General features: G+C 39.9%; 1 protein-coding gene across 3 annotated transcripts in view; it reads right to left on the bottom strand.

The window, feature by feature from the left end:
• Window positions 1–397: 397 nt before the first annotated feature.
• LOC124170114 (oocyte zinc finger protein XlCOF6-like) overlaps window positions 398–13,021 on the bottom strand; it is a 43,930-nt gene continuing 31,306 nt past the window's right edge. For 2 of the 3 annotated variants that reach the window (XM_046548798.1, XM_046548797.1), the window contains exons 7-9: window positions 11,688–12,000; window positions 8,451–8,787; window positions 398–1,330 (exon numbers count right to left, since the gene is read on the bottom strand). In XM_046548798.1, coding sequence (XP_046404754.1) covers window positions 617–1,330; window positions 8,451–8,787; window positions 11,688–12,000 — 1,364 coding nt within the window. In that variant the 3' untranslated portion in view covers window positions 398–616. The remainder of the gene's footprint in view (window positions 1,331–8,450; window positions 8,788–11,687; window positions 12,001–13,021) is intronic. The other variant, XM_046548795.1, reaches the window with a different exon arrangement.

Below are 13,021 nucleotides of genomic sequence, written 5' to 3' on the forward strand. Positions count from 1 at the left end.
ACCATTGTATGACCGCTGTCCCGTACCGCTGAGAGGGGTTATAAAAGACGAAGGGTCCGGGTACCTGCTCCCGGATTCCGAGGGTAAATCCTAAAACCCGCAGGGTTGGATCCCGAGACAAAGACGACGTAAACCCGTGACCGTCCTAAAAGGGGGAGAGCTAGAAAATGTACATATATGGCTTTCGTTCTCATGGCCAGGAAAATCTCACACATATATATACGGCCGTCGTCTCCCGGGTCAGGAAACGTCCACAAGTATATATATACGTGTATAGTAGGGAAAAGGTTAAGAATTTACTAAAATTAGTGGTCAAAAATGACTTGGGCAACCTTTAAAACCCATGGATCGACACCTTTGTTGGTAACCTATTTCCTATTCTTATTGACTGTGACCTTACTGTGTCAATGGTCTTAATTTTCGTGAATAAAAGTGTTATTTCCGGTTTCCTCATGTCCGAAAACCGTAACCGTGTCAGTTAATGGAACCACATTGTTGATTTCGTGACCTCCGAAAGGTTAAAATAACAAATTTACTAAATTGATTGTTTAAGGCCCAACTTGGTGAAAGCGATTCATTATTAAAATTAAAAAGAAGAACTCTGACAGTCTGCGTACTATTTGCTGTCGTCTGAAGTGTCAGATGATCGGTCCCCAACTCCCCCATCCCCTCCTCCGTGCTTCTTCTTCATGTGGTCCAGGTAGTAATCCTTTTTCACCGTTTTCAAGTTGCACTGCTTGCAGCTGAACGTCTCGCGATTGCCCGAGTGCAGCTTGCGGTGCGTGCTCAGGTTGCTCGCCGTATTGAAGGCCTTCCCGCAAACCTCACACGCAAAAGGCTTCAGATCCGTGTGCGTTATCTCGTGCGCCTTCAGGATCGAATTCAGGCGAAACGCCTTTGAACACAGGTGGCACTTAAACGGTCTCTCCTCCGCCCCGGATCTGTGGTCGTTGCGCACGTGGATCGTGAGGCACGCCTTCGTCTTGTACCGCTTGTCGCACTGAGCGCACGAAATCCCCTTGCCGCTCGTGTGCGTTTCCATGTGCTGTTGGAGGGAGGCCTTGGACTTGAAGGTCTTTGCGCACGTGTCGCAGCTGAAGGGCCGTTCTCCGGCGTGAACCCCCCTCATGTGATGGCCCAGGTTGGACGAGATCGAGAAACGCTTGCCGCACACCCGGCATTCGTGTGGTTTGACCCTGGTGTGGGATCGGGTGTGGAGTCGGAGGTCACTCTTCGTCTTGAACGCCTTGGGACACGAGGCACACTGGAACGCCCTCTCCCCCGTGTGGACCCGCACGTGACTGTCCCTCAGCATCTCCAGCGTGAACTCCTGTCAAAAAAAATATCCACAAGAATACTTGATTACACGACACTCCGTAAATTGGGGCGACACCAAAATGGTGAGACTGTTACGCAGAGCTGCATACTACAGCTGTAAAGTACACTCGCGTTAATACTAACAACGTTATTACGAATTCCTCGTTATTACGAGGTTCTCGTTATTTCGAAGTGGCTACTTATGACGGTGATTGGAACAATACAAATCGGAATTGATAATTTGGTAGAGAAATAGGGCAATCATCACGTGACGGTTCCTCAGCCTCTCCAGCATAAACTCCTGTAGAATAAAAATCCACAAGAATACTTGATTACACGACACTCCGTAAATTGGGACGACACGAAAATGGTGAGACTGTTACGCAGAGCTGCATACTACAGCTGTACAGTAGACTCTCATTACTAATATAAACGCTATAACGAATGCCTCGTTATTACAAAATCCTCGTTATTACGAAGTCGCTTCTAATGATGAAAGGAAAGAAAAAAAAACATTTCAAGATACAGAAATAATATGCCATGCCAACAATTAGTGGGACCGTGTCGTAAAGGAGGCAGTGGAAATCAGACTTGAGAAGAGAAAAATGAACAGAGATGCCGGCTTCCAACTGAGCAATGCGTGGGAACCAGCCCTGAAAATAAACTGCAGGGGGAGAGGACACGCATTGGCCCGACCGTCGACCAATCAGAGCCCACCTGAACCCAATGCGAAGGTATATAACAAGGACACAACTTGGCTAATCCATTCACCCTGAAGACGATGGCAGACTTAGCCTTCGAAACGTCGGTGCAGTAAAACCCTTGGGCCCGGCTGGAAACCCCAGAACTCTTCCTCCAGTATAATTAGGAATTGATCACTTGGTAGAGGAATAGGGCATTGTTGGAGGATCGTCTGTCGTACAAGGGTGTTCAAATTTACAAGGGATAGAAGATATGGTGTGTTATGAAGGAAATCGTTGGTCCCTACATAGGTTTATCAACTTACGAACAATGTCTGGGAACGCATCTAGTTCGTATCTCGAAGAATTATTGCATTCGGGATGTTATCAACCCTCGATTGCATCATTTCATCATTGCATCATCACGGTCCCAGTAATTGTTGGCATGGCATATAATTTCTGAATCTTGAAATTATATGCCCTCTCGACCCTTTCCTATTGTCCGTGTGGGGATTACCGCGGCCCATTCCGGCTCTCAGTGTCCCACTCAGGGAAGGTGCTCATGGTCACTTATTTGTTTATAAGGTGGAATAACTAAAAACGTTTATGTTGCATTTTTTGAAAATCAATGCGAGTTATTACATTCTGTATGTTCTGCTGATTGGTTCCAAATTTTAAACGGAATTCTAGCGTTCATATTAACGGAGTTGATCATCACCTAGAACAAGTTTTGGAGACGCTAAGGTTAGATGTTTAATTGTTATTTTTATAACTTACTAGCAAGGAGCGATATTGTAATGATTTACATCTAAAAATATACGTTACTCTGTTAGCTACATTCTAAGTGTACATTTGCGGTGAAATTCGATAGAATATCCGATTTAACTTCTATGAAAAAAAGCCCTCATAATGTAATAAAATTTGATTCTCTCAGTTCTTTGTCGTGAGCCAAAATTACAGCGGCTATTTTTAATAACCTCTTACCAACCTTTGAATACAAAGGTATTATAAACGAATTTTGCTATAAATACTGATTAATGCATATCCTAAAAATTCGTAAATTTAATGTACCAATAGGGAATGTTTTACGTAGACACATGTTGTGAGAATCATTCCATACCATTGCAAGAATAAGAACTGCTCTACCCAGGTAATTACTCTCACATTGTAAGTACTCTCATTGGTGTAAGTATTCTCCTACTGAAATATGTACGTGGAAGATGATAACCTCACTCTTCTCTGAAAAGCTCATTTGGCTATGATATAGTGCTGTTTTGCTGAAAACCCTAAAAATAACCGTAGAACTTCGTTTAAAAGTTCTACAGGCATTGCAAAATGAAAGGAATACATTGATGAACTGACATTTAATGCAACAGTAACAATTAAAAAAATTAAAATTGCACTGGCAACAATAAACTGACCGCAAAAGTACGCCGGGATGGGCTGCCTTCGGGGAAAAGGGTCGAGGATTATATTTGCCCAGTTGCCTAGGAAAGGGTCCGGGACCCCGCTACGAAAGGCCATTAAGGGGAGGAAGCAACTACCTGGTCAGTCCCAAGCCGAAAAAAAAACTCCCTACGGGGCGAAAAAGAAAATCTCAAACCCTTCGTAGAGCCAAAAGCAACTTCCCGCGAAGGAGCTCGGCGCGAAAAGGTTAAGGGTCATAAAGCTCCGAATTCATGATTTAATTTATTATTACTAGCCATTAACATTCTTGCATTCATTCCACATATCTTTCTTCGACCGTGATTTATCCAAATGCATTTCTCAATTCTTATGACGTGATGAATAATAAAATGCTGCCATTTAACAGGAATGTCTGACTATGCAAAACTGCAGCCAATGAGAAGCCCCAATTTTCCCCACCCCGAGCTCCTCACCATTTGTTGCCTCTGGAGTGTCCACTGCGCACAAATTTCACGAGTGGGCAATTGTTGCTATTGCACGAGTTATCATGATGAAGAAATGAGTCTTATCCAAATCCCACTTTATCTAAAGCAGTATTGCACGACGTCAATGCTACGGAGTACGTGCGTATTTGACTACTGCTACGGGAGGTGACGATGCTCTAGATCTCCACGCGAAGCTTAGCTTAAAAATACTTGATCTCGGCACGAAAGCAGACGACATTAAACAAATTTTTAAAGTGAATTTCAACTGTAAAATATAAAATCTTCTTGTAATTACATCGTAATCTCATAATCTTTCGTATTATTATTCGAGATATCAATCGATATAACAATCGATATGGCTTTATTCCAGAAGCGAATGTGTACTGCTGTTGCCGTAATTTAAGGTTAATATAATTTTGTCCAATTTTTATGATGTTTTAAAACAACCCGTTGACATACTCAGGGTTGTTGCTATATTCTCCGAGTATGCTGTGACAAAAAAGAAATGACTTGTCTTCGCTTTTCCTCTTTCTATAAATACATATAGGATAAATCACGGGAGAGAGACACCGTTTTCATGTAATTGTCTTCGGGAAATCTATGAAACATTGTGATTTTCATTCACATGGTATTGTTTTTCAATGTAGCACCCATTTTCTTTATTTCCAAGGTGAAAAGAGTTCAGAAAGGCGATCCTACAAGAACTACCGATAGTAATTGTAATTATGACGACTTTTCCACAGATTGCAATTACCCCGACTCCTATTATTTACATTCCTCGTTAGCACGTTTTCCTGGTTAGTACGTTCATTTTTTGTGGTCCCTTCAGAAACGTACTAAACAAGTTCCACTGTATATTTAATAACTTAAGGCTAAGTAAGGTGGATAATAAAATGACTAATATTGTTACAATGCAAAGTAACTAAACGAGGTAGCGTAAACAAACAAAGGTGCTCAATCGGTGTGAAACTACGATATGGTGACAGCGTTGTCGAGCTGGTGGTGAGCAATTGTATATAAATTAATTTTTCAAATTAGGTTGAAATTAACAGAGCAAAAGCTCTCACAAGTTAACCTCTTTTTATTCATCACAAATGATACAGTTATAAAGCTTTACTGTATTTCCTGAGAAAGTATTTAAATTCCCCAGACACCCAAGAGTCAATATAACAGCCATCCTTCATATCACAGGATTATTCCATTTTTAGTAAATTTCATGCATTGTACAGCTATTTTGATCGATTTAACATTACTTTTCATTTTTATGAATGACAAATTTAGCCATTAAAACTTGTTTTTGTCGAGTTTATCTAACTAATGAAAGCAGTGTTTCGAAGCGCAGATTCCTCCTTAAATGTCAGTTTTCACACACGTCAGATAACCTGTACTTTATTTTGGCCTCCCCAATGCCTCGATTGGCATTTTTTGAGGAGGTATAAAAAAGTATACAGTAAAACCTCTTTACATCGCAATGGAGGGGACCAAAATTTGGGCAATTTGACGTATGGAAGTTCTCTATAGAGAGGTTTTAGTGATGGGCACCATTTTATCATATCCTTCACATATGAAAAGCCCTAATGTCTTTCAAACCATTACAGTGAGTCCTCATTCTACGTCACCCCGTTTAACATCATTTCGCGATAACGTCACGAAAATTTTACGACCGTGATTCGTTTATCGTCCCTTCGCTTCGCGATAACGTCACGTATTTTAAATTTCGCGCGAGAAAAAAGGCGAAGTGGCAGGCGTTACAGGTTGTTTGTTTCGTGGGCGGTAATACGGTTAGTCTATTCAAAGTGTAAAACCGTGTGTTTATTCTAAATTAGGATTACGGTTTTGGCAAATTTTAGCATCAGAGACATTTCCACGAAAATGTCCAAGAGAACAATGTTCAAAATAATTTTGGTTCCTGTTACTGCGACGATGCTTCAGCGATGATGATGCCCAGGCGACGCCCGCCCGCCTCAATTCGCAATTAAAACCATCTCTTCGATTTCATAATCCCAGTTTGCCCGCCCTCGCTCATTTCCACCATTTTGATTTCGCTCCTGACCGGTCCGAAAAGAAATTCTCGTAGCGAGGGTAGGGCCTATGGACCGGAGCACCGGATCCCCGGTCTGAAGCGTCTGGTAGCATTCATTAGACTGGCGAAGCCGAAAAGCAAATGCGGGAAGATACAAAAATGGAGAAGGAATTAAGTCACTGCTGCTATTGTCGTCGATGAAGACAGGAACTCGTATTTATGCCATAGCTTGGCATTCCCATCGTGAAAAATGCCCCAGATATGATAAGCTAAAATTTTTTCGCATAGGAATTGTGAGGTCTAGGAACCGATACTCAATTTTTACATTGTTTTTATGGGATATTATGCTTCGATTAACGTCATCTTGTTTAACATCAAATTTTTCAGGAACGGTAGGTGACGTTAAACGAGGACTCACTGTATATTTATGAGTTTAAAAAGACATGCATGCACCAATGAACATATACATATTTATTATTGAATAATTACAGAAAGCGAGTGCTATCTCATGATTTTAACCATGATTCGAGTGAAAACGATGTGATCTCTTTTCATTCAACAGTCACTTAAAATGATTAGTATAGTTGGATGCGTTTTTCCTTATTTACTGTTAGGCATGCTCTCATATTGAACAAAATGGCCACAACTAATGATTAACGTGAAAATTACAGCATAATAAGGTATATAAGAAAAAAAGAGTGAAGCATTTATTGCTGAAAATATCATTCCAGAGGGGTTAGGTGGAAGAGGGGACTTTTTAGTCTCAACCTCGCACAAATAAAGGCATTTTATTATTATTATTCCATGTACGTAATCACGGAGTGCTGCATTAATGGTCTCTAGTTGTCTCAGTACGATTTGCGGAGGTAGTTAACGTGTCTCGGGGGTGTTTCCTTGGTAGTGGAGGATTTTACGAGATAAAGAGGTTCACCACAGAGAGGTTTGCCTATAAATTTGCATGTAAATCCGACGGGACTGTACAGGACTCGAACTTCATCTGAGAAAATGCATGGCAGTACGTTTCTTGCTGAATTTGTCAAACTCATACCGTTTACTCAGTGGATGGTATTAACATAAAGACAACAGACAAAGTGAAATACCTGGGAGTTACAATAACCTCTAACCTCACGTGGGGAACACCTATAAAGAATATTTGCGGCACAGCCCTGAAGAAATTAGGATTCGTCAAGCGTATTGTGGGAAGATTTTCGGATGAGAAAGTGAAAGAAAGGTGCTATTTTGCTCTCGTCTGACCGCACCTTGAATATGCAGTGAGCTTATGGGATCCGGTGCAGAAAGACTTAATCCACGAACTGAATAAAATACAAAGGAAGGCTGCGCATTTCGTCAAAAACTGCTACGGGCGTACAGACAGTGTTATTCAGATGTTAAGCGAATTAGGCTGGGAGCCGTTGGAGACTCGGAGGCTGCGCGCTAGGCTTAGATTGCTTGAACAATTGAGAATGGATATCTTTAAGAGCGATACAGAGAACATAATATTAGAGCCACACTACATTTCCAGATCCGATAGAAGCGATAAATTAAGAGAGATGTTTTGCCCAACGGATAGATATGGGAATTTGTTTTTCCCCCGAACCATAAAGGACTTCAATAAACGCTACTACCAACCTCGTTAGAGTACAGGCGGTCCCTGAGTTTCGTACACAATGTGTTCCCAAAAGCTTGTACGAAAGTCGAATGTACGAAAGTCGAACCAATGACTTCCATATTAATTAGAGGTTACGTTCCAAAAGAGCGGAATATACTTACTAAAACCTTTTTTTTCTCAGAATTCATTTCAATTGACTTAATTTTAATAATATGTTAATAAAACTCCTCAAATCATCTAATTTCTTTCGAAAATATGCAGAAAATGCAAATAAAAGTTTAAAAAACAAGAACTCCGTTGGCTATCGAGTGAAACTTACTTACTTATCGAGTGAAGTAAAGTGTGGAATAAAACGTAGTTATTTTATTTCATTCAAGTTTGAATTACTCTAATTTATAGGAAATATACAATTAGAAGAAGTAAAAAATTTACAATATGCTGACATTTCAATAACATGATAAAATTCTCAAAAAGATGATGCGATGAGTCCAAGAGACTCACCTTGCCCGCATTAGGGTTAAGATATCCAAGACATTGAAGATATTTTCTAGTTATCCAGAAGATATTTTGTGCTATGTGGGCTGGTGATGTGTCAAATAGTACCTTAGTAATACATGATCATCTCGAATACGTACTCCAGGAATAATACGATATCGTATTACTCACAATAAGCAGAAATAAGAACATTTGAATCCCAGCGCCGCCAGATTTATTAATAGAAGCACAAATAGTAATTAATAAACACGGACAACTTTGCTAATCTTACAACAAAACAGAGTAGCCAGAGGCAAATACGTACTGAATGAATTAATAATTTAGCAAATAGTTTGAACTATCACTAATCAAAACTGAATAGTTGTCAACTAATAAAATAAAATGTGTGACTCCTTTCGTTCGTATTAGGGTTAATGAACAAGCATTGCGCTTACCTTTGGGCAATGGGGACACTTGTACGTGACTCCACTGTGTAGCTTCATGTGGATACGCAGGGCATTCATCGTGTTGTACTCCTTCCCGCAGTCTGCGCACTTGAAGTCGCGCAGGTCTTCGTGCGTTGCGCGGTGACACTTGAGGTGGTCCGCCCGCTTGAACTTCTGCGCGCAAACATCGCAGCTGAAATTCCTCTCCTCCGAGTGAACGGACAGCACGTGGCCACGCAAGTAGTCCTTGCGCGAGAACCGTTCCTGACAATGGGCACACGCAAAGGGCCTCAATCCCTTGTGGACAGCATCAACGTGCATCCGCATCGTACGCTTGCGGGTAAACCTTTGAAGCAAGCGAAACATCAAATGAGTTAGGGCATTAACGAAAGAGACTTAATACAGGGTGGTTTCCTATAATGTATTTTTTATTGCCTAGATCGAAAGATTATTACTCCTACAGTACTCATTTCATGATCTTAGATTTTTAAATGATGATATCTATTTTTCGCGATTAAATGAAAAGTGAAAATTTTCAAGCGCACGAAAACGCAAAGGCTAAGTATGAATGCTGGGAAAAGACCGTGTGAAATCATTCATATTCAGGCTGCTGCCATGCAAGGCCACCTTGGTGCAAGGCTATGAGCATCGATACGACGCAGGCTGCTAGCAGGTAGCAGAGTACACTGCTAGCAGGTAGTGTATGGCTTAAATACCCTATCAAACCCTATACCCTATCAAACCCTATTAAATACCCTATTTGTTTGATAGGGTATTAATACCCTATCAAACAAAGGAAACTTTCCGACCTTAGCCAGTTTTAATAGGAGATTATTAAGAGACGTTTCCCTGAGCTCTGTGCCTCATGCATGCATTGGTAACCTCAGACGATGTAAAACTCCTATTCACTCGTGTAGAAACTAGGTCCCTGTGACGTCACGTGGAGTGGATTCGCATGGGTGCCAATCTGGCCTTTTTCTAATGAGGTTAAAATTGACCATTTAACATTCGTCCAAACTGGGATTTCTAAAACCAAATAATTTGTACATTATGAATGCACTAATGGTGGGAAACGAAGCGAAATCAATGCCTTTCGTTTTCTTTGATGAAGGAAACTGCCCTATTAACTTCTTTTCCGTTCTTTTCTCGATAACCCATGATTCTGCTCCATAAATAAGGATAGGTCTTGTTATGGTCTTATAAATTCTCAGTTTGGTTCCGATGGATAACATATTTGATGTTAGCAGTTTGTCATGGTCAATAGCAAAGGAGAAAATGAGTCCTATCGATATAAATTCATATCGATATATGTATTTTCATTAGGAATCGTTACCCTCCAAAATTATTTACATGTGTGCATTGAGCTTTTCTTTCTTACCAAATTATTAAAATTTATATTCTCGTAACTAAATAAATAAGTCAGAAAAAGGGCTGTGTATCGAATGCACACTTGGATCGATAATAACTTCGGCTGTAATAATTGTGACCTCTGTGATAAGGATAAAATTCTTAAATTTCATATAAAGAAAGTATCAGCGCTCATTGCCTCGCCCCAAGGTCACCTAACTTGCAGCAGCGGGAACCAGAACGACGTCACATGGAGATTTCCCGGCATTCACGCTTACCCGTTGCGTTTTCGCGCGCTTGACAATTTTCACTTTTCATTTAATCGCGAAAAACAGATAAGGTCATTTGAAAATCTGAAAGTGTGAAATACGTACTCCAGGAGTAATAATCTTTGTATTTAGGCAATAAAAAAATAATAGGAAACCACCCTAATGTTAGAGAGGTCATTCTGGAACCTTTGTAAGTGAGATACCTCTTAGAGCAAGAAAAAAGTGACGGTCCCTTGAACTATGAATTATCAAGGTTTGACTGTAGATGGTTTAACACATTTAACTTCGACATTCGACAAAAAAAGACATTCATTCAGCGTCGCCGGAGGCTGTGAAAAATATTTTAAACTAAATTGTTATAACTCTTAAAAATGATAATAAATTAACTAAACTCACTGATTTATTAATCAAATTAATATTTCAAAAAACTGGTGTTGCATTGTAAATATTCTTTAGTCTTCTTTCTACCATTACAAAGTTTTTTATGCCAAGAGAGTTCGCCTAATTGGGGCAGCCGCTTAGTTGGGGCAAAGTGCACAAGTTCCAATATGTCCCAATTAACCGGAATCTACTGTATTATCTAAATAAACAATTACATTAGAGAACTTAGGTAGGACTTGCACATATGCATTTAATCCATGTAGGTGGCGGAGGATGTTATCAGGAAGTGTTAATCGTCGTTGAGAATAAGGCACCTGAATGGGATCCCCTTTGGAGTGCATGGATGATCGCATCTGTTCACCTCGAGAACGTCTTCGACTCCCAACATCTTCACGAATGTCTTACACAATGATTGTTATACCCTTTTTCTGAACTGACGGCGGGTGACGATGCTTTGGATATCTCTACGCGATGCTTGAGGCAAAAATACTCGGATCTCGGAACAAGTAATAGAAAGCAGACTACATTAAACTAATTTTTTAAAGAGAATTCCAACTTTAGAATATAAAAATCTGCTTGTAATAAACTTTAACACTAGAACCGCCGAACTTTCCAAGCCCACCAAAACTGTGGCGTGGGATGTTTTTGTCCCATTGACAAAATACGTTGATCCTCTCATGTTTAAGTATAATTGACGGCTTTTTTGTGGCTTGTGTGAACAAAGCACGTGTTCAGGTAATGTTTAAAACGTTTTATTAAGTACAACTAGGAATACAGTAAACTTATTCTGAAGCGTGTTGGTTGCTAGCTCAGACCTGCAGACGTGCCGGGCAGAGGTGACGCGGCCGGCGCAGTGCACAGATTATTCCCTTCTGCGCTTCTAACTGGCAGAATAACGATATCTGTGCATCGATCCACTTCGTAATAAACTGTAATTACGCTGAATACAAAATAAGTGTAAAAAAAACTGAAATTGTATGTTTTCCCCACATGGAACAAAAAAGTCCCATCCTGCGGTTCAAGGTAAATCGTCGTTTTTCTCGCAAACCAAACATCACACAATATTTTCGATACAGTTCGAAAGAGCATAAAAAAAGAGTAAAATCCAGTTACTTTCAAAGGGATCAAACCAGTAGTGCATGAATGGGAAACATTTGCAAAGGGCGATGGGACAAAAAAGTGCCGTCCGCGGTTCTAATGTTAATAAATAAATAAAAAGAAAGGAAAGTGACTTGGAGAGACCTCTTACCGTTTTCCGCACTCTTCGCATTCGAAGGGACTCTCCTTTGCGCCTTTTGCATGCACATGCTTCGCGTGGAGCCTCACCTCGCATGCCGTGCTGAACTTGCGTCCACACTCGGAGCACGCAAAGTTGCGCAGGTTGAGGTGTAACCGCATGATGTGCGATTTGAGGTTAGCTTTCTGCTTGAAGACCCTCTTGCAGTGATCGCAAATGAACCTCAGGTGCGTCTTGTATACGTGCTTGGTCAAATCCTTGCGGCTAGAGAACACGCAGTCACAATCTGCGCAAGGGAAGCTGCCAACACCTCCTGGGCCACCTGCTGAATGAATAGATTGTCATTTGTTAGTAACAAAAAAACTGTTGGATTTTAACAGTTACTGTTGGATTTTAACGGTTACTGTTGTATTTTCCACTGTTACTGTTAGATTTTAACAGTTACTGTTGGATTTTAACAATTACTATTGGATTGCCTACAATTACTGTTGAATTTTAACAATTACTGATGAATTTTAACAATTACTGTTGGATTTTAACAGTTACTGTTGGATTTTAACAATTGCCATAGGACTTTCTACAGTTACTGCTGAATTTTAATAGTTACAGTTGGATTTTAATAGTTACTGTTAGATTTTAACAGTTACTGTTGGATTTTAACAATTACTGTTGGATTGTCTACAGTTACTGTTGAATTTTAAAAGTTACTGTTGGATTTTCTACAGTTCCTGTTGAATTTTAACAATTACTGTTTAATTTTAACAGTTACTGTTGGATTTTAACAATTACTGTTGGAATGTCTACAGCTACTGTTGGATTTCAACAAATTCTGTTGGACTTCAGCCGTTACTGCTGGGTTTCATCAGTCACTTTTGGATTTTCCACATTTACTGTTGGATTCAACAGTTGCCCCACTTAACTGTAGAAATTTTCAACAGTTTTTAAACAGTTTTTTCGCTAAGGGTAATTAGGGATGCGTTGAATCTGCAATTTTCACGAATACAATCCAAAATCAAGTCTTTGAGGGATTTGAATCAAGTCTTTGACTCCATATTCACAGAATTCTTAAAATTTTAAAAATTCACTGGGAGCATGAATGTACAAGGGCATATTGAAAATCAAGTTAAATCGAAACTAGAAGCTTTTACGTGGCGGAAGGGCTCCATATTAATAATGAAAAACACTTTGTTACTTCCACAAAATTCACAGAGATTCCATTTTATTACCGGTTTCAGCTATTACACCATTTTCAAATACCTAAAATAAAATTTTATACATTTAGTGAGTCCTCGTCTATTTGTCACTTACCATTCCTGAAAAATGTGACGATAAACGAAATGACGTTA

Source organism: Ischnura elegans, chromosome 13 (assembly GCF_921293095.1).
Source record: "Ischnura elegans chromosome 13, ioIscEleg1.1, whole genome shotgun sequence".
NCBI lineage: Eukaryota > Metazoa > Arthropoda > Insecta > Odonata > Coenagrionidae > Ischnura > Ischnura elegans.